Source organism: Desmodus rotundus, chromosome 7, assembly GCF_022682495.2.
Source record: "Desmodus rotundus isolate HL8 chromosome 7, HLdesRot8A.1, whole genome shotgun sequence".
Classification (NCBI taxonomy): Eukaryota; Metazoa; Chordata; class Mammalia; order Chiroptera; family Phyllostomidae; genus Desmodus; species Desmodus rotundus.
In genome coordinates this window covers 11,102,264-11,123,542 of record NC_071393.1, presented here as the reverse complement: position 1 = coordinate 11,123,542, position 21,279 = coordinate 11,102,264, and the positions used below count along the sequence as shown (strand labels likewise).

The following is a 21,279-nucleotide window of genomic DNA, read 5'->3' as shown; positions in this document are numbered from 1 at the left end:
CATCTGGGCGACGTGTGGACAAGCAAGAAACTTCCAATAGGTTCCTCGTTTACTAAAAGTTAAATAATGTACAGGCTTGCCCTTAGCTGGCTGCAAACTGCAGGGGCTGCGGCGCTTCCTCAGCCCCGAGATGGAGGTGGTCTCCGAGGGCCAGGTTATTGTTGCAGCTTCGGAGCCCTGGGTTTACACTCTCAGGCTTCTTGGGCCTGCATCTGCCTGGACCTCTCCCCGTCCCTCAGCCACCCAGGCCCCAAGCTTCCAGACTTCAGTGTGGTCTACACAGGTGGCTCCTCTCTCTTCTCTGGGCGCATCTCCGTTCTGCCAGCCGCTCAGGCCTTGCTGCCTTCTGAGCTCAGCAGCTTCTCCCCCAAACCAGTGGAGGGTCTGCAGGGCCCCAGAGGCCAGAGGAGCTGCTGCCCCAGGACTTAGCACCAGGTATGGAGTCGCAAGGCTCCCACAGGAGCGAGGACGACTTCCTAGCCTTGAGGGAACTTCTCAGCAGAGGCAAGATGCCAGGCTGGCATCAGAAGGTGTGATGCTGGGGAACTAATATCCCAGAAAACTGGAGGTCATGAGGTCCAGGGGAAGGGATAGCTCAGGATGAGGGAAGCTGGAGAGCCCTTGTGCCTTTGCCATCAGCATCTGAGCCCCAGGCCCTCTGGCAGAGTAGCCCCTCAGTTATGGGCATGGCGGGGGGCGGGCGGGTTCCAATGGGCATGTGGGTTAATAGAAAGGGGGACAGGATGGAGTGGCCTAGACAGGGCATAGGTGACAGGGTGGGGCCACTCTCAGAGCTCACTGAGTCACAGCTGCACTGGCTTGTGTCCTGAGAAAAGTGGCTAGCAGAGTTCCCTTTGGGGTGCTGGGGCTCTCCACAGGCCTGGGCTGGGGGACCAGATCCCAAGCCTGTCCCGTTCTGTTCTGAGGGACAAGGTTTACCCGGAATGGCTGGATCAGCCCCTCCCATGCCCTGTGAGGAGGATCAGACTTTGCTTCCAGATTCCCACAGGCCCCCCTTGTGCACTGAAGCAGCCCTGCTCGGGTTGGGGCACCTCAGGACCCTCCCTCTCTGACATTGGCAGGGATGCGTGGGGACCAAGGCATGGTTTTCTAGGGAAGGGCAGCAGCTCCGTGGGAGCAAAAGTTGTGCAGACTCATGTTCTGGCTACCCCACCCCCAACCCCAGCAGGCCATGCACGCTCCAGGTGCCAGCCCCTGGGAGGAAGTTGCTGTGATTACTGGGAAGAAGAGGCCATCTGCGTGGAGATGAAGGTCTCGATGACACTGTGGTTGGACGGCAGCAGGTGGCTGTGGCCATTGGTGGATTCGGAGCTCTGGTACAACACTAGGCTGCTGGAGGACACTGTGGAGGCAAATGAAACTGCTGGCTGCCCGCCAAGCCCATGCTGACCCCTCCCACTCATCCCTGGGAACGCTCGGGTCAGGGGAGGTGGGACCTCATCTTATTAACCCCCAGCCAAGCTCTGGGGCCACCCAGACAGTGGCCTCCTCAGGCCATTTTACTGGGAATGTTGGAGGAGCCCCGGTGACATGCGTCAGCTTGACTAGGCTGTAGTGCCCAGTCACTGACCCAAACACTAATCAGAGGGTTGCTGGGAAGGCGTTTGGTTTTAACAGTCAGGTGCCTTTAAGTAAAGGAGATGCCCCTCAGTGATGTGGGTGGGCCTCACCCAATCAGTTGAAGGCCTCAGGAGCCAAAGCGGACTGCAGGGTCCACTCCTGCCTGTGCGGCCAGCCCGCTGACCAGCCCTACAGCTTTTGGGCCCACCAACCGCCCCCCGCCCCCCGCCCCCCCCGCCGTCATGTGAGCCAGCTCCTTAAATGTGCATGTATTCCTGTTGCTTCTGTGTCTCGGGAGAAGCCTGACTGATTCAAATGGTTAAGAGAGGACAGGATCAGAGTTTGGACTTGGGTTCAACTTCTGCCCTGCCACCTGTACCTGTCAGAGGCGAGGCCAAGTCCCTCACCTCGAGTGTCTGCTTTCTCATCTGTACAATGGGGGTGATGACACGTGCCTCCTGGGGAAACCAGGGAGCCTAGACCACAAATCCCTCGGTAACTGTCACTGCAGCCACCAGGGCTGCATGGAGGAGCCTGAGGCTCACAGAGGGGGGACAACTTGCCCAGAGTCACTCACTTAGTAAGTGGCTGCCCCAGGCCTCAAAGCCCAGCAGCCTGGCTCTACAGTGCCTGGTCTTCACCGTGACCTTGGTTGCAGACTTGGATGGTAGGGGGCTGGAAATGAATGGGTCAAGTAGGACACGGTGGCCTGGTGAGCCCACACTCTGTCACTATGTGGGAACATGAGTCCTTCCAATTTTCCCAGAGAAATCTGGATTTCTTTGTGAAAGCTCCTGATTTTTAAATGTTGGCAATGATTCCAAAAAAAATGCTAAACCCTAAACCAAACCACTACACCCAAGAGCCACTTCTGGCCTCCATCCGCCCAGTTTCCTCCTCTTCCATGACTTCACCTTATTCCTTAACCAGGGCAATGAGGTGTTTCTGTGGGATGCACCCATTTGTCACTGGTTTCACACCCGTCTTGACTCACTTCAGGGGAGCACGGGGTGCCCTCCCAAGTCTGCCTCCCGCCTCCCACCCCATTTGCCCCATGTGCTACACACACAGCGAAGGAGGGGGCAGGGCAGGGCCGCACACCTGTGGGGCTTGTGCTGAGCCTATGGGAAGGCTGCAGCTGTTGGATGCCAGCAGAGTCCTGGCTGGGGATGTGGATGGTGGTGGCCTGAGATGCTGGCGTGTGAAGCCCAGACTCGCTGGAAGCCTCGGTGTCTGAGGTGAAGACCTGGGGAACAGAGCAGCCTCCTGAGTCCCCAGGGGGCTCTCTGAGGAGGGGCCTGCGGGAGGGGCCGGGGCAGCCCTGGGCCTTACCTGCTTGGTGGGTGTGAGGCTGGCCAGGGCACTGAGGTTGCCCGTGTCAGCGATGAGCATGGTCTGCGGCAGCAGGCCCGTGTGGGTGTACTGGGCCACCTCAGGCTTGTGGCTGTAAAGGGCTGGGCAGGAGGGAGAAGACAGAGGAAGATAGAGAAGGATACAGACGTGGCACCCTGGGCTCGGCCGGACCTCTCCCAGGATGGCCTCGGGGCTGGGTGCTCTGGGGGAAGTGGGGCGTGAGGCCTGGGAAATAGCCTGATGGGACTCAGGGCTGACTTCCAAAATGGAGCTCCAGATAGAGGGTTTGGACCCTCTCCCCAACTACCAGGGCCTGCTCAGCCTCGCTCGGCGGAGAGAAGCCTGGGAAAGGCCAGGAACTCGAACCCAGCTCCTCCCGCCACCTGGAGACCACAGGAGTGAAAGGGAAAAGGAGGTGCCGGCGCTCTTGCACTCAGTGGCCGGGGAGGCTGGTGCCCCGTGGAGACCTGAGCAGGGAAGATGGCAGTCCATCGCCGCCACCTCCGGGTCAGCTGTCCAAAATGCAGCCCAAAGTTTCACCTATAGCCACCCCCCAAAAACAGACTCTTCTCACACCGACAGACAAAACCATAACCACCCATGTCACACACGTACATACACGTACCCAAGCAAATTCACACAGGGATGTACACTGGTCCACCATCTCTTATCCCCAATTCCAAACTCCAAAAATGGCTGAAAACCAGATTTTCACAAGGCTGGCACTTAGGAAAATCGTTGGTGGCAGACTCCGACCTGAGTCTGATGTGGGTTTTATTTAAATCTTTATTAATCTACTTGGTGGAATTCTACCTTTTGCTGCAGAAATCAAATCGTGGTGTTTGGTGAGAGTGTTACCCCAAACCCGGCTGGGAGAGTTATGTAATCTATGGTATGTTCACCAACATACCTTTCGAAAATCTGAAAACACTGAATTCTGAAATACATACGGCCCCAAAGGCTCAGAGAAAGACTGTGACCTGTGTCCCCAGACATGGGTGTGCACCTTGAACACTGATGAACACCCAGATGTGTAGCCACTCGCACACGTGCACACACAGCCACACATTCACACACACAGAAACCCATGCTGGCCACCGTCACCTGAGCACCCTCAAAGCCCTCCCCCCAGCCAATCACGAGCAGTCTCCCAGACTCACACCCAGCACACACACACAGAGATCACACCCTCCCCTGTGCTTACCGTGGGGGCTCTGCAGCTGGGCCATGGTGGCCATGAAGGGGTTCTGGGCCATGTGGCTCTGCACAGGGGGCATGAGTGGCTGCTGGTAGGAAGGGTGCAGCGGCTGGGAGAACTGGACAGGCTGCAGGGTTGTGAGGCTGCTGCCCATGCTGTTGATGACTGGCACACTCTGTGCCTGCGTGGAGGCCAGGCCTGGAGCGGGAGGGGGAGGGGTCAGCCAGGCTACTGCGTCCACTGCCTCCCTGGGCCCTCTGGGGCCCCCTCCCTGCCCCCTGGAGCCAGTGGGTTGGGGGAGGAGGTGTGACAGGAGGTGCCTTTGCACCAGAACCTGATGTTAGCTGAGGTGGCCCTGGCAAGTCACTCCTCTGAGCCTCTGGCTCATTATATCAGCAGGAAGTAGGTCTAACTAGGTTCCCTGGAGCCCTGGGTTCCACAGCAGTGCAAAGGTCCTGGGGCCCCACCCAGATGCTCCCCATCCCACCAGCTTACCAATGACCAGGGTGGAGGTGCCTGTGTTGGTGAATGTGGAGCCCAGGGAGGCGGGCTCACCAGGCCCGATGGCCATGACCCCGGGAAGGGAGGCCATGATGAGGTTCTGGGGCTGCTGGTTGAGGCCTGGGGACGTCTGCTCCAAGCTGTGCAGTGCTGTCAGGGTGCTGACGGGAGGCAGGGGACCCCCTGTTGCTGAGACCTTGGAGGGAAAGCCAAGCTGAGTGAGGGCAGGGCCCCCCACTGCTTCCCTGGGGACCACTTCTCCCAGCCAGGGGAAGAGGGGGAGGCACACTCACCAGCTTGGCTTCGTTGCTCAGCAGGCTGTGACTGGGCTCCAGGCCTGTGGGGGACACTTGGTGCAAGGGTGCAGATACTGTCACCAACGACCCACCACTGCTGGAGGGCACTTCCGCCCCGTCACTGGTGGTAGGCTGTCCGAAGCGCACACCTGGGGCGGGAGCAGTAGCCAGCCTCAGCACCCCACTTGCCTGCCCTCCGGGGCCCTCATCGCTCCAAACCGCGTTGGTTTGCTTCAGCCCCTCTCCCCATTCTTCTTTATGCAGCCAGCACACTTGCACGTCTGCCTCCTGCAAGGCCCTGTGACACCGGCTGCATTTTACTAGCTCCACAGCCCCACTGCCCTGGGCTACACCTGACATGCAGTAAGTGCTCAATAAAAGACAGCTGAACCGCACCAAATATTAGCTGAACCAACATGCAGCTAATACAGTCAACTGCAGCAAACTGATTGCATAGAAAGAACAGGAATTAGGTCAATGAAACTGAATCCAGTTGAATTGAACCTTAAATGAATCGAGCTTGAGTTGAATTGACTGGAATGAAATCGAATTGGATTGAATTGAACTGAGCTATACAAAATTAACTGAATTTCCTTGAATTATATTTAAACTGAGTCGATTGGGAATCGGATTGGGTTAAACTGTACCAAATATAAAGGAACAAACTATGTTATAGTGAGTTGAACAGAATAGCACAGAATTGAATTGGCCTGAAATGAGTTGAGTTGATTCCATCTGAAATGAATGGATTGAACTGAAGGAACCCGGATCAGGAGATGGAATGGGGTGGATAGATCTGAGTGGAGTGGGTGACGTGTTGTGTCAGCGGAAAGGAGAAGAGTGGAGTGGACAGAGTAGTGTAAGTAGAGTGGAGTGGACCCAAACTGAAGTGTTAAGAGGTTTGGGTGCCTTTTGCCACATGGGGTGGTGCTCCCCAACTCTCCATGTCCCCCCTGGTTCCCTCCACCCACTGTCCCAGTCCCCCTGCCCACACGGCACTCACCGTGGACCTTACCGGGGGATAGGGCTGATGGGGGCAGGCCAGGGGAGCCGTGGGCGGGCAGTGTAGGGCCCGGGCCTGGCCCCGACGGCGGGCCGCTGTAAGTGTCCATGGCCAGCTTGTGCCGAAAGGCTTCTTCCTTACGCCGATTAGCAAACCAGTTGTAGACACGCACCTCTGTGACGAGGTTGGAGCCCAGCCCCTGCGCCTGTGATGGGGACACCCCCCTCTGGATGCACTCCGCCCTGCAGAAATAGCCACTGGTGAGCCTCCAGCCAGGCACAAAGGAACCCTCTCCTGGGGCTGTGGGGAAGAGTCTGGAGAAGTAGCGCTTTCCTTGAGTGTTTGAGGCTAGCAGACCTGGGCTTCAGTCCCACTCCTGCTGTGTGACCGTGTGTGAGTGACTTAGCCTCTCTGAGAGTCTCTAATCATAAAGTGACAGAACTGCCATCGGGCTGCAGTGAGGATGAGTGAGATGGGCGCCCTCTCACGAGCTGCTTGGGTTGCGGGGTCAGGGGGTGCCAGGTACAGAGCTAGGCTTCGGACACGGAGCAGGAGTGGAAACTGGGGCACCCCCCTCAAGACTGAGAGCCGCCCTCCCGTTCCCCAGCCTTGCCCGCCCAGCCACAGCCCGCCCTGCTAACTGCCAGCCGCTCTACCTATTGCACTCCTCCACCAATGCCTCTCGCTCCTCCTTGCTGGGGTTCTTCTGCCTCTCATAGGCCTGGAACAGGATCTGCTGGGACGCTGGGCCCCATTTGAACCGGTTCCTCCGTCCCTTCTTGGTTGGCAGCTCATCTCCCATGGGCTCCTCAATCAGCCCACCCTGCCCGGCATGGGTGAACTCTGCAGGCACAGAAAGCTGTCAGCAGGGCCCCGCCACCCCCACCTTCCTGCATCAGGTCATGCCCAGGGTGCTTGCTGAGCCAGGGGAGTGTACAGCTAGACTTAGAAATCATCTAATCCAGTGATGACGGTTACACAGCACACTGCCTGTGTCCACAGCAGACATTACTAAGCAACCCCTGCACAGTTTTCTGCTGAGCCAAGATAGAATCTCACAAGGCTCCAGGTAAGCATCAGCATTTGTCACATTTGACACGTACGCCATCCCATTTTACAGGTAAGTTACAGGGAGGCTCAATATTTTTCCTTTAAAATTTTTTTAAATAACCTTCATCCTGGCTGAGTGGCTCAGTTGGTTGGAGCATCATCCCATGCACCAAGAAGATTGTGGGTTCGATCCCTGGTCAGGGCACATACCTACACTGCAGATCCAGTGCCCAGTTGGGGCATGTATGGGAGGCAACTGATCAATGTTTCTCTGTCATATTGATGTTTCTCTCTCTCTCTCTCCCTCTTCCTGTTCCCCTTTCTCTCTCTCTCTCTAAAATTGGTTTTTATAAAAAATATCCTTGGACCCTGGCAGGTGTGGCTCAGTGGATTGGGTGCCAGCCTGCAAACCTAGAGGTCTCTGGTTTGATTCCCAGTCAGGGCACATGCCTGGGTTGCAGGCCTGGTCCCCAGCTGGGGGCGTGTGAGAGGCAACTAATCAATGTATCTCTCACACATCAGAGTTTATCTCCCTCTTTTTCTCCCTCCCTCCTACTCTCTCTAAAAATAAATAAATAAAATCTAAAAAAAAAATTCTTTTTTAATATCCTTAGGTGAGGATTTAAAAAAAGGAAAAATGTTATTGGGTTGTATAGTAGAGCAGAAAATTGAGTCGTATCTCCTGACTAGATTCAGAGCTGTGGCCAACAGCCAGACTTGGAAAGCAAGCTTAAAGTGCAGTGTTCGCCAGGAGAGGAGAAACCCACCCGCCCTTGTCAGCTGGTTCCACTTTCGTGGAAATTAGTCCATCAGATTATTCCTGAGCAGGCCACCGAGGGCATGGGACAGACAGGTGACAGGCAGTTCTAAGGAAGAGGAGGAATATTCTGAGTCCGGGCTACATGGACTTGGCTAGTATACCCTCTAGAAGGATGTTGGCAGGACTGCGAACGCCAGGGGCTGCTTTAGAAGATCATCAAACTGTTATCGTAAAAGCTTTGTTTTCTTTTTTTTTTTTTTAACTCAGTTTGTATTGCCTTTTTAAAACCTGGATAATTAATTTAAAAGAAATAGTAGTAATTATTTTATACATAGACAGGCTCAAAAGTGTGTACTTGGGCTTTGGTGGCGTATGAGGCCTGAGTGAGGAAATCCACTCTTCCTTGGGTGATAGTGAGCTCAGGTCATCCTGGGTTTGCAGTCGTGGAGTCCCTGAGCATGCACCTCTGCTCTGAGCCTTTATGCATGCTGTTCCTTCTGCCCAAAACACCCTTCCCTACATCTCCATGGGTCAAAATTCGACCCACACTTGAAGACTTAGTCTAAAGGTCATACTTCTAGTGTGAGCCTTCCTGCTGCCCCTGCTGCCCTGAGGAAGAATAGATTACTCTCTGCTCCACCACCAGCTCAGCACCTCGAAGTATACTTTCTGTAGCACTCTGCACTGAGCCTGCACACCGCGACGGGCCTGTAAACATGGCTCCTGCTCTTCTTGTTATCGTGTTATATTCCCTATCTCACTGTATCGTAATAGCCTTCCCTCCTTCTCCACCACACAGCTCTTGGAAGGCATGGGCCCAGTTTATCCACCTTTGGATGCCCAGAACCAACCCGCCTTCCCTCCCCAAGAGGGCCGTGCACAGAGTAGGGAATAAAGGCTGACTGAGCCCCCCTGACTTCCTCTGAGTCTGCCTGTCTGAGTAATAGGGGGGTGAAGCTTCCAGCCCCCACCCTCAAGCTGTAGACAGTCCCAGGCCTGCCAGGGAACACAGGGCTGCAGTCAGTTGTTACTTACGCTGGGCCACCTCTCGCTGCTTGCGGACGTACCAGGTGTACAGGGCGGCTCGCTTCTGTGTCTTCATGGGGGTGCCCTTGTTGAGGTGCTGGGACAGGTGTGACTGGTTGAGGCCGGTGGTGTCGACCACCTCTCGCTGCGGGATGTTGTGCTGCTGCAGGTAGGACTTGACCATCTTTGCCACACGCCATGGGTCCTCCCTGGGAGGGCAGTGTCAGGGCTTGCTCACTGGGGCCCTGGACGCGAGGACCCCTGACCACCCTGGGCGTAGGGACTGTGGGTGAAAGCAGGCATGGAGCCCAGGGCCTGCACTCTGACTCAGGGACAGGGAGGTATGGGCACACGTGCCAGGACACAGGGACACTGACACATGGACATGGGGACATAGACATGGGAGAAACATGGTCACAGACCCCAAGCAGCCCCACACAGACACAAGAGCGGGTAAAAGTTTAGAAATGGTCACACAGACATATGAACAAACTCCCACAGGAAGCAGCACAGGCCCGATGGGGACAGTTCTCACCTTAGTGCCTCCTTTAGAGATCCCTTATCCTACCTGGAAAGGTAATTTGTACTGAGTCTAATCCACTGAGACAGACTGTAAAGCTCCCAAAATAGGCCTGACATATATTACGTCCTTGGTGTATGCATGAATGAATAAATGAATGAATGAATGAATAGATAGATGGGTAGATGGATGGATGGACAGATGGATGGACAGATGGACACGTACACAATGGATGTGTAGATGAGTGGACCAGTGGGCAAGTGGAAGGGTGGGTGGATGGATGGATAGATGGATGTTAGAGTGGATGGATAGTTGGGTGATGGATGGGTGGTAGAATGGCTGGATAGTTGGTGGGAGGGTGGATGGATGGATGAGGGAGACCTCCTGGAAAAACAATTAGGTCTGAAAAAGGAGAGAAGTATGATTCTCTCACTTTACAGTCTGGGCCACTGAGGCTAAAAGCACTTGTGTCGCTTGTGTCTCTTGCCCAAGGTCACAGGCCAGCCCAGCAGAGTCCCATCCCACATGAAAGGATTCACTTCTAAGCTTGCCTATCAGGTACAAATCACATGGGGTTGAAATGCGTCCCAGCAGTCTGCACTAAATCCGAGGCAGTGGCCCAGCCAGTCTACCCCCAGCACTGGGGCAGGCGGCTGGTTCTCAACAGAGTCTCAGGTAAAGCGTTTGGGGCTGGTGTTCAGAGGACTTGCAGTAAGAAAAGTGTGCGTGTCGGAGCACCAGAATCCCACTCCATGGGCTGAGAGTCCCTCACTAGAGAGACTCGGGAGTCTGAGGCCGTCCTTGGTTCGTGTTCCTGTTCTCTGGTTGCTGTGGAAGGGATGGGGTCAGGTCGCCTCTACTACACAAATTCTCTCTTCCTTTCCTGCTCTGACTCAGCCCTTCTGTCTAGCCCTCATCCTGTCCTGAGCCTCTGTTACAAATACGTGTCAGAGAAAAGCAGCTCACTACACCAATGCTGAACCGGGATTTGAACCCCTGTCTCCCAGATTGCAGAGCCTGCACTCTCACGCCCTTGATTCAGCAATGGGTTCTAGAATTCCAGACTTCTGATACATGCCCATGTGGCAAGTGGCATGTGTAAGAGGTGATTCATCACCCTGTGACTTGGCCACAGCCAACGACTGGAAACCACCTAAGTGTTCGGCAAAAGGATGCTGATGAACTGAAGTGCGGTGCCGCCAGTCAAGCAACCGCGAAAACCCACTGAGGAAGCTCTTTGTGCGCCCTGATGGGACAGAGTTCCTCTGGTACGTTTGCTGCACTGCTATCTGTGTGAAGTTTAAAGTGAGATAAAAGATTTCTACGCATTTGCTTGTGTTTGCATGAAATAGTGGACGGACTCAGAGGATGTGGCAACACTGATGGCCTCGGGAGGGGAATGGGGCGTTGGGGACAGGGAGAGGGACAGTTTTCTGTCACTCTTCCATACTCTTTAAATCATAAAACATGTCACATAACATTTGCCATACGCATAGAGAATATTTAAAACTGAATTCTGAAATCCTAAAAGCAAACACGCCCTCCAGGATGTGAAACCTACCCTCCCACCCCACGCTGCCTTTTCCCCTGGGCTTTCTCCTTCTCAGAGGACCAGCTTTGCCTGTCCCCTTGACAATGTCCATCATCTGAGACTCGGGGTACAGAGCCTTTGTCAGCTTTGGCCCTCTGACTTTCTCCATTTTTCTCAGCAGTTCCCATCCAGGCAGGGGGGGAAGGAAGCTAGGGGCAGTCAGTACAGCCACGTGCCATCTGTGTAAATATGATAGCCCAGAGAATTAATGTCTCTTCAGTATTTTCTGTGAGCCAGACACTGTGCCAAGAGCCGGTCATTTAAATCCTACAATTACCTTAGGAAGTCAGTGCTACTCCTATGTCCCTTTCACTGGTGAGAAAACTGAGGCTCAGACAGGTGAGCCGCACTTGTCAGAGTGAATTCACTGGGATTCACTTTGTGCAGACCCCTCCCCCCTCCCCCAGACCTCTCCCCAAGCTCCAATGTCTCCCGGCTTTTCCACCGCACCCACTCCCTGGGCGCCAGGTAGAGCTCAGAGGGCAGGGCAGGGCAAAGTCCAGCCTTGTGCTCCATGGCAAACATGTTTATCTGACTCTGGAGCTGGGCTGCCCCGCTTCCCCCTCCCGCCCGCCCCCCTCCTCTCTTCCCCAGAGAGGCTGAGCCCAGCCTTCCTCTCCACAGGGCCTCTCCCGGCTCAAAGGAAAGATGCATTGTCCCTGTCCGTCGGACCCCATGTGTGGTCTCTGTGTGTCTCCCTGCCTCTCTGTCCACCCCCCAACACACAAATACGCAGTCTCCAAGGATCCGGCTCTTTGGGTCAGGGACAGTCTCCCCAACTCAGAACTAAGAGACCAAGTCTCCAGGTATCCCCAGCCTTCACTCTCACAGGCCAGAAAGTCAAAGGGACCTGGGTCCAGCCCCACCACTGCACCCCGCCTCTTGTAACATGGCCAGGAACCCACGCCGGCAATCCCTGGCCAGCTGCAGTGCTCCTGGGAGAACTGAATGCGGTTCAAAGACGGGACATGCTTTCTGGGCCTGGCCCACAGTCCCTGCCCAGTAAACGGAACCACACTGTGACAATCTTCATCATCAATGTAGTCCTGGGACCCCTGGCTCCACAGCAGGGGGAAGAGGGCCCAGCACAGGGGAAGATCTGACACGTCTGCCTCCCACCCATTCTGCGGTCAATCGGATGTTCAAGGCTTTGGGACACCAGCTTGCTGGGCTCTGGGGTCTCCGTACATCCAAGGCGGTGGAGCTGGGAGACCCCCCTGAAGGCCCACATGTGTGGAGGGGAACTGAGCTCTCAGTAGGGGGCTGTCCCTCTCAGTGGAAATCTCAGCTCTGCCACTACTCTCCCAGGGGCCTTGGGAAGCTGCTCAGCCTCCATGTGTCTCCGTTTTCTCAGCTGTGATATGGAGCTAACAACAAATATCTCACCGGAGGAGGAAACGGGCTTAACACGTTTGTATGCCCCTGTCCTCTCTGGAGTAGCGCATGGAGGTGACTTGATGGTGAAGCGGAACAGCCAGAAGGACTGGGGAGGGTCAGAAGGGAGATAAACGTATCAAGGGCAGGCATGCAGCCTCGAGGGTGCTGTGCAGAGCGTGGGGTTGGCAGGACCTGGGTCTGAGTCCTGGCCTGACTGCTTTGCAAGAGTTACCTTGGACAAGTCACTTTGCCTCTCTGAGCCTCCATTTGCTTATCTGTAAAATGGGACAACTCATAATAGCAAAAGTTTACTCTACTTACTACATATGCACACTACATGTTATCAGGCTACTTATCTCTGTTATTATTATCACCACCTTGCAGAGGTAACTGGGGCTCAGAAAAGTGAAATCACCTGCCCGTGCTAGAGTTGGGGAGCTGGGATTCGAACCCAAGCAGACTGGCCTCAGTCAGGGATGTCAGATTGTCCCATCGTGGCCACCGTCTTCCTGGGTCTCTTTGCTTTGGTATTGCCCAATGGGGAGTATCAGAGACCTACAAGGTTGAGGTTTGAGTTGCTCAGGGACCGGGAGGAGCTAGGAAGACACCCAAGAAGGAGCCCCAGGTACAGATTCCCCCCTTGGCCATAGCAGCAGGTGGGTCCCCTGGGCCTCAGAGAATCCTAGTCACTTGTTCATTCGTGCTGTGTGCCATCCACTGGGCTGGAGAGTAGGGGTAAGAGTGGTGAACTAGGCTACACGAGCCCTGCTCTTGAAGAGCTTCTGTTTTCGTGGCAGGGGATAGAAAACAGACAATGTAACGATGATAAGGGACAGGAGAAAGTAAAATAAGGTAGTCTAAGAGAGAGTGACTGAGGCGAGTCTACCTTTAGATGAAGCAGTCAGGGAGGTCCTCCCTGAGGAGGTGACACTTGAGCAAAAGGAAAAGAAGGAATTGGTTGCGGGGAGATCTGGAAAGAGGGTTCCAGGCCGAAGGAACAGCATGTACAAAGGTCCTGAGGTGGGAATCAGCGAAGTCAGTGTGCCTGGAGGAAAGTGAGGGATGGAGGGCAGTCCCTCAGGAAGAGGTCAGGGAACCAGGGCAGGGAGTTTGAATTTTATTCATTGTCCAGTAGGTAGAGAAACGGAGGCAGGAGGCAGAGACGAGATGTGCCAAGGTCACACAGTGAACCAAGGGCGGAGATCTGCTGTGGCCTCACGCATAGGGCACCTGGGGAGACCCGGGGCCCAGGACCCCCTCTGCCTCCTCCCATACACTGTCCTCACCAGAGCAGCAGCTTCCACGGAAGTCCTGCCTCTGCACCATCCTTTCCAGCTTCCAGCTCCCCCTCCACCCAGGCCTTCATCTGGGGTCTCCCAGCCCTCTCCTTCCAGTGCCCTCAGACTACAGGCCCCACTTTTTTCCCTCAGGGTGGTTTCAGATCCCTTTTGTTACCTGAACAATAAGTAACCCAGGTAGTTAGTTATAAACTCCGCGGGAACAAGGAGCTGGTTGATAATTTATAGCAACATCTCAAATTTAAATGGAAAGTAAATAGCATGCTGTTAGCATTAAAGAAAACCCAATCGGGTTGGGCGGGAGCACTCCAGCCTCCTAGCAGCTTGGGGCACCTCACTCTCTCCCTAGCCCCTTCTCCCCACTAGGTGTGAGCCCCTCTTTCCTCCCACTCTTCTGCTCAGCTCTGCTTCTCCAGGCCTCCCTCCACCTCCCCTCTCACCCTCAGCTTCTACATCTCTGCTGGTCCCCAGGGGGCACTTTGACCTCTGCCCCCCCACCAAGTGCTGTGGATCAAGCCCCCCCATCTACCATCCCGCCAAAGGGGCTGCTGATCAAGAGGCCCCACCCAGCCAGGTAAGAAAAGGCCCTTGGCACCCCCTGCCCCCCACTCCCACCTGAAAGTCCCCATTCCCATCTGGGGTCCTGAGCAGGTCTGGCCCAGCCCCAACCTCTCCCAGTCGCCCTTGCCTGACACTTTGCCCCTCCCCTGCAGCGCAGCAGGGCCCTTTGCCCTCCACTTCCTGCCAAGTCAGGGGCCTGTCTGCTCCCCTGCCCCCTGCCCAGGCCCTCAGGAGGCCTGGCAGACCCTGAGGACTCCCCAGGCGGGGATCTAGCCCTCCCCCACCCCCAACTGGGATCAGGACCTTGGACAGAAAAGAGACAGTCCCCCTGGAGTCCCATCTTTGGGACTTCTCAGAAGCCCTGCTCCCTGCCAGCTGACCCCTGGCCCCCCAGTCCTGGTGATTGGGAGCGCTAAACAGTGGGTGTGAAGTCCCTGCTGGGTGGCCCTAAACAAGCTACTTCCTTCTCTGGGCCTCGGTTTCCTCATCTGAGAAGCAGGCTGATCTGTAACTTCCTCTCATGATCCATCTCAGCATTATCCGACACTGCCCACGTGAAACCTCAGCGGAGGGCCCTGCTGTTTGGATGGAGGTTAAGCAGGCTTTGGGAAGGGGCAAAGCCCCTCTCTCCCCACCCCCACCCCTGCTCTCCCCATCCCCCACCCCTGCTGGGTGGGAGGAGGTTCATTGGCCCAGGTCTCCCCAGGCCACCATCTCTACGAGTTAATGATCACAGGCCTTATCAGAGCCTTTTGCCGTTTATAAATTTATAAAACAAAAGAGAAATAATAAAGCCTGTGGGTAATTAGTAACCAGGTTAGCTCTGCTGAGGAGAGGGGAGGCATCGGGCTTGTACCCACTCAGTTCTCCAGGAGATGGGGAGCCAGCCAGTGGATGGGGGTATACAATGGGAGGCCTCTAATGGCGCCGGCTGGCTGTTGAGGAGGGGAGCCAGAGGCAGTGCCGGAAAGGAGGGAAGCTCCTGCCTTGAGGCTTTAACTCCCTCAGGTAAGAAACACCTGGCTGAATGCTTGTGTCTCCAGGAAGCCAGGGGAGACCCCCAAACCCCAACTTTGCCCTTGCCACACTCCCCAGCAGTGCTTCCTAGCTCAGAAGCCTGCAATCTGAATGCTTACCAGGGAAGTTAGGGTTTGGGGTGTAGAAAGAGTGGCCGTGGCTAAAAATTCCCACCCTCTCTGGTTCTCCAGACACTCGATCTGTGACATCTTGGAGCTCCCCTGGGGCATGTGGACGCTTCCCCAGCACTGGGCTGAAAGCCTTGGCTCACGGGGACTCCGGAGTCTGCGGAGGACCAGGTGGGGGGCTCCAGCCTCCAAGCAAAGATCCCCTCCTGAGTTCATGGGCCCGGTCCCCCTTCCCGACACCTAGGCTGAAGGTCACAGCTCATGGAACTCAGGACTCAGCAGGGCTGGCCAGGAGCTGAGGCCGGGCCCCTCTGGTCACTTAGGAGTGGGGAGAGGGAGGGGGTCCTTACTGCAGCAGGCTCTCCACCACGGCTTTCTGATGGGCCGCCTCCTCGGGGCTGAGGTTCTCCAGCTCTTTGAGGATGGGTGGTGTGAAGTCTTCCCCATCGTCGTCCGTCTCGTCCTCAGAGGCTCTTGTCTCCCCCAGCCCATTGGGCAGCTCAGCCAGCTCCCCTCGACCGCTGCAGGACTCCCCCTTGTCCAGGGAGCCATCTCCAGCCAGCAGGTAGGGCCCCGGCTCACCCAACGCCTGGATCAGCGCCTCTTTGCTCAGGCCGGACTCGAGCAGGGCTGCCAGGAGCTCCGTCTGCAGCTGGCTCAGTTTAGAAACCATGGCTCCACTACCACTGGGCCACGAGGCCCGGGGCCACCGAGCAGGCCACCTCCCCCACCTCGTGGGCTGTCTACTTGCTAGCCAGCCAGCAAGCAGGCACAAACCAGGCTCCTTGCACCCACGCCCCCCCCCCCAAACCCCACCAGCCAAGTCCTGTGGGTACCCCCAACCCCCTACCCTGGCCCCAGCGGACAGTGAATCAGGGCCCCTGCCCGCTCTGTTTACATTGGAGCTGGGGAAATTCTCCAAGGTTCATATTTATCCGTGCGCTTAGTGAAGGGACTGAACTTTGGACTTCAGCCCTGCAAAGTGCAGGCCTCATGGCAGCACAGAGGGACAGCGAGCCATGGCCTTCCACGGGAGTGGGCAGAGCACAGCGTGGGGGAGGCGGCGGTGGGGGGCCCCCCCGAGCAGCTGGGATGGAAGGTGCTGGGAGCTAAGGGGGCCTTCGGGGGAGCATCGGATCCCACCTCCAAAGACCTTGTTGTAGGGAGGTCGGGCAGAGGCAGGAGAGGAAAAAAAGCAGGTTTCCCTTGGAAACAGAAGCAGCAGGGAGTTTTAGACAGGTGGGCCAGCTCTCCTCAAGGGCAGGGAAAGGTCACATCCATTTTGAGACCCTTCCTCTCAGGCCTGACACTAGGGTCCCCATGGGAAAAGCTGACTTCAGTCGGCTGTGTACCAGGGACGGTGCCAGGTCTGAAACACGCATCACTGTGTCCCCTACCAGCCGTGAGTAGGTACAGGAATTATCCCCATTCTACAGAGGAGGAAACTGAGGCTCGAGGCTCTGAGAGGGTAAGGAACTTGTGCACAGACACACAGCTAACAAGGGATGAGACTTTCAGAATGGGAATGGGGTAAAGACAGACACTTGACTGCGAATTTTAAGGGGGCGCCAAAAAACTTGAGTAATCAAGAAAAATCATATATTTTTATACAATATATTTAAAAACGGAAATGAATGCAAAACCAAAAAGCATCAAAAAATGTAGGCCCGCACAACAACTTGCATGTGAAGGTTCACAGCAGCCAAAAAGTGGAAAAAACATAAATATCTATCAGTGTATAAGTGGATGAATAAAATGGGGTCCCTCCGCCCTGGCTGATGTGGCTCAGTGGACTGAGTGCCGGCCTGCAAACCAAAGGGTAGCTGGTTCAATTCCCAGTCAGGGCACATGCCTGGTTGCAGGCCAGATCCCTAGTTGGGTGTGTTTCAGAGGCAACTGATAGATGTATCTCTCACACGTTGATGTGTGTCTCCCTCTCTTTTTCTCTCCCTTCCCTGCTCTCTAAAAAACATATACATAAAATCTCTGAAAAAATGTAAAAAATAAAATTGGGTGACATTACACAACTCTGAATATACTAAACCACTGAATTAGGTACTTTAAAGGGACGAATTGTATGATTCATAAATCTGTAAAATATATTTTTAATTAATGCAAAATATTTGTGATGTACAAAATAGCAACATTTTAACATAGGCTCCCATTTTTGCTCACCTCTCCCCAATCCCAGCCCTGAGCAAGAACTCATCTTCACACCTCCACCCACCCACCTCTTCCCCCTTCCAGTCAAAGCCTTGACAAAATTCTGCAGTATGTCCCTTGAGGTGCCCTAAGCACCCAGAACAAGGGGTACACACAGGGACAAGCAAGGCGGTGCCGAGAGGCAGTCCCCAGGCTAGGGCATGTCCAGAGGGTCTACTTTTTTCTGGGGTCTGCAAAACCTGGTTCATGCTTGGCAGTGGAGGAGGGGGGAAGGTACCATTGGCCCCTGTAGCCAGGCGAGATCAGGAAGGTCAGGGACCCATGAAAACAGCTCTTTCCCTCAAGTGAGCTCCAGTCTGCCTTCTCAGTCTGCCCGCTCCTGTACCTGGTGCTCCAGTCCCTCTTACCCTGGATTACATCTTCAGGGGTATTTTTAGAGATTTTATTTATTTTTAGAGAGAGGGCAAGGGAAAGAGAAAGAGAGGGAGAGAAACATTAATGTGTGGTTGCCTCTCACACGTCCCTGACTGGGAATTGAACCTGTGACGCTTGGTTCTCAGGCCCGCACTCAATCTACTGGGCCCTCACCTAACACACTGGACAGCTGTGCTGCTCAATACAATAGCCACTGGCAACGTGTGGCTACTCAGCACGTGAACCATGGCTAACGCCACTGGTTCAAATGATAATAGTTTGGATATAGTAGGTAAACTTTTAAATGTTTAAAACATTTTTTAGCCCTGGCCAGGGTAGCTCCGTTGGTTGGGTGTCATCCTGCAAACTGAAAGGTCGTGGGTTCAATTCCCAGTCAGGGCACACGCCCGGGCTGCGGGTTCAGTCTCCAGCTGCGGTGTGTGCAAGAGGCAGTGGATCCATGTTCCTTTCACACATCGGTGTTTCTCTCCCCCTTCCTCTTTCTCTAGACTCAATAAAAGAAATGGGTTTTTTTTAATTTTTAAATTAAAAATTAGAAAAATTAACTTCACCTGTTTCTTTTTACTTTTGAATTGGGACTACCAAAAAATTTAAAAGTATATATGTGGCTCACATTATACTTCTACTGGACAGCACTGCTGTCTAATTTACCTGCGTATTATGTTCATTGTTTACGGTCTGGCTTCCTCTACTAGAATATAAGGCCTCCGAAGGCTGGGCTTTGGTCTGTCCTGTCCGCTGCTGCATTCCCAGTGCCCAGCATAGCACCTCCTCCACACATAGTAGATGCTCAATAAATATTTGTTCTGTGACTAACAATGTCACTGCACACCAACCATGTGTACCTAGCTGTGTGCTGAGCTTTAGTAACGTGTTAAAATTCTCAGATCGATCCTAGGAAGTAGGTACTGTTTTTATTCCCATTCTTCAGAGGAGGAAACAGAGGCTCAGGGGGGTTACATACATGGCTTGCTCAGAGTCCCCCAGAGCCAGGCAGCCTGACTGCAGGATGACACTGGCAGTTGCTCCTTGGGAAGGTGGGACCCCACCTTCCCTCCAATGAGTTCTTTCCCCTCCAATGCAAGTAGCTTTCGGATCAGGCAGCTTCCTGTGGAGACAGAATTCTCCAGTCCAGGCAGGGAGGGTGCTGTGTGCTGCCCCTTCGTGGCTTCACAGGTCTCCGGAGAGCTTGGTATGTCCTGTCCAGAGGCTGCCGGCTGCCTGCAGCGGCCCCTCAGTGACTTTTCACCCAGAAGAGCAGAAAAGGTGGGGCCTGGATCCTTTGCACGACTTTCAAACTCAGTAACTCTTGTGGCCAGTGGCTGAGTTGGTGAGGTGACTGGGACTGAAGGTGGATTTGGTCAGCAGGGGGATCAACCGTGGGTGGGGACACAGCCTCCAGGGAGTCTAAGGGGAGAGGTCCCCAGGCCCAGTACACACAGAGGCTGTTGTCCGAGCCCCCTGAGGAGGGTCCTGAGATGAAGGGCAGGGAACCTCAGGAGCCCGAGGCTGCTTCTCTGCAGATGGTGGGCATGACGAATGGAAAGAGCTGGTCCCAGCCCCCAGCCTGCCCTCCCCACAGCCAGGGAACAAATGAGGTGGGGAATGGCCGTTCACCTTCTTGAGAATGACACAGGACTTGGTTTAAATGTCACCAACCCCACGCATAGCCCAAACCCCACGCTGGAGGCCTCAGGCAGATGAGTTTGTCTTTTTTGACTCATCTATAAAACAGAGATACATCTCCTAGACTTGTGTAAGGCAGCTTGTTGCAAAGTTGTAAAGAGCATAATGCTGGGGGCCCCAGCTGTCTGGGTTCGAGGTGCCTGTGGTGCCACAGTAATTTTTCATGGCACCTCCCACTCCCACAGAAACCACAGTTACATTTAGTAAGTAGTTAGGTCAAAACAACTAGAAAGTATGTATGTCCTAACAACTTAGTAGCTGCTTGAAAATGCACATACATTGAATGAATATTTCAGTTCCTTCTTAAATAGTCATAAACACTACACAGCTCTCAGGCCCTGGAATTAGATTGAACGTCGCCACCTTTATTTCCTCTTCCACACTCATTTTTGCATGATCCTTGCTTTTCAGCAGAACAACTGCCATAAGCCCAGCTTCGCAAAGTTGTGACGTCACCTAAAGGGTGGGGCTCCACCTGACATTCAAACGGCAAACAATCTTGAGCTGGTAGTTTCCAAGGTGGCCGACAGAGATTTCTGTGTTCCTTGCAAAAATCCTGGAGCCAAGTTTGGGAACTGTAGACTTAGCAGACCCCTTGGGCCCTGTAGGAATTCAGGCAAAGATAGCTCTGAGCTTTACCACCATTCTCTCCTACAGGGCAAGCAGATATTTGCAAAGCCAAAGTCCAGGCAAGGCACAAGGCTTCTCCTTGGCCTTGGGCAGCTCAAGAGGGTGCTGTCGGCCAATCTCAGAGCACTCTTGGAATTCAGTGACCCCCACCCCAATCCTCAAGGCCCACTGGTATTCAAACTCCTATTCTTCCTCCCAGGCCCACTACCCTACCTTTTCTCGTGAGTACCTGAAGGTGTCTTGTCAATCTGAATTTTAAGTCTTTCGGAAGCAGGGAGAATCTTGCCCTTCATTTTACTCTCCTCACCCCTGCTCAGCTCTGATCTGGGCATATAGTGGCCCTCAGAGCAGAACCAAGAGTTGAGGCTGTCTGCTTAAAAAGATCCAAACCTGTAAGGAGTTTTCACAAGCTTTTGTTTGAGCCAAACCGATGGCAATCGCTGGGAAGCAAGATCTCAAAGGCCCCTTAGAATGGCCGTTTGCAGCTTCTTTTGTGCATTTTGAATTAAGGAAGATTGTGTGAAGGTGAGAGAAAGCAAGGCAGGGGTTAGATGACAGGATAACAAGATTATGTGTTTTCTTGGTGGTTTTGCTCATTTCAAAGGTGTGTTAACCTACACGCACAGAAACAATGCACAGTGCTTGCTTAAGGTAAAGATAAAACTTTTACTAAAAGAGTTATATGCCTAGGGGCGTGACGACCCACCCTGACCCGCCCAGTTAGGAATTTATGATCAGATCACCCTGTCAGGTTGCTTCCATAGAACCTGGATTCACTACTAGGCAAGAAAAACACCTGTAGGAAAAGGGGGCGAGTGCCTCTGTCTGTCATCCTCTGCATGCCAGCAGGGGGAGCTCTAATTCCATGCAGCGAAAGATTCCAAACCTGCTTTATCCGAAGAATTCCCAGTTGCTGGGGTGAAAAAAAAAAAATCAGATTTTAAATTCCACTCCATCGTTCCCGAGTCAGACTCCAGCAGAAATGCCAGAGAACCTCTTCCCTGAACAAGCACCTCGGGCAGTTTTCTCAGGATCAAGGAAGTCGAGTGGCAGAAATTTGATGTCTCAGATGGGGCTTTTGCCCTGCAAGAGTTTACAAGACGGA

General features: G+C 54.1%; 1 protein-coding gene and 1 long non-coding RNA gene across 7 annotated transcripts in view; one reads left to right on the top strand and one right to left on the bottom strand.

Moving 5' to 3' along the window:
• Positions 1-36: 36 nt before the first annotated feature.
• HNF1A (HNF1 homeobox A) lies at positions 37-21,118 on the bottom strand. 2 transcript variants are annotated; one of them, XM_024566951.4, is made up of 10 exons: positions 15,611-21,118; positions 8,778-8,977; positions 6,589-6,775; positions 5,933-6,174; positions 4,927-5,078; positions 4,628-4,829; positions 4,139-4,330; positions 2,914-3,035; positions 2,683-2,827; positions 37-1,363 (listed from the first exon to the last, which is right to left on the bottom strand). In XM_024566951.4, the coding sequence occupies exons 1-10, from the start codon at positions 15,931-15,933 to the stop codon at positions 1,236-1,238; spliced, it is 1,893 nt and encodes a 630-aa protein (XP_024422719.2). In that variant the 5' UTR covers positions 15,934-21,118; the 3' UTR covers positions 37-1,235. The 2 variants fall into 2 exon arrangements, with proteins under 2 accessions (XP_024422719.2, XP_045056702.2); XM_045200767.3 differs by having other exon boundaries at positions 5,945-6,174; positions 15,611-21,117.
• Positions 13,813-21,279, top strand: part of LOC123480396 (uncharacterized) — a 28,530-nt gene continuing 21,063 nt past the window's right edge. For 4 of the 5 annotated variants that reach the window (XR_008427293.2, XR_008427292.2, XR_008427291.2 and 1 more), the window contains exon 1: positions 14,981-15,123. This is a non-coding gene — a long non-coding RNA (uncharacterized lncRNA). Of the gene's footprint in view, positions 14,129-14,980; positions 15,124-21,279 lie in introns of those variants that run through there. The other variant, XR_008427290.2, reaches the window with a different exon arrangement.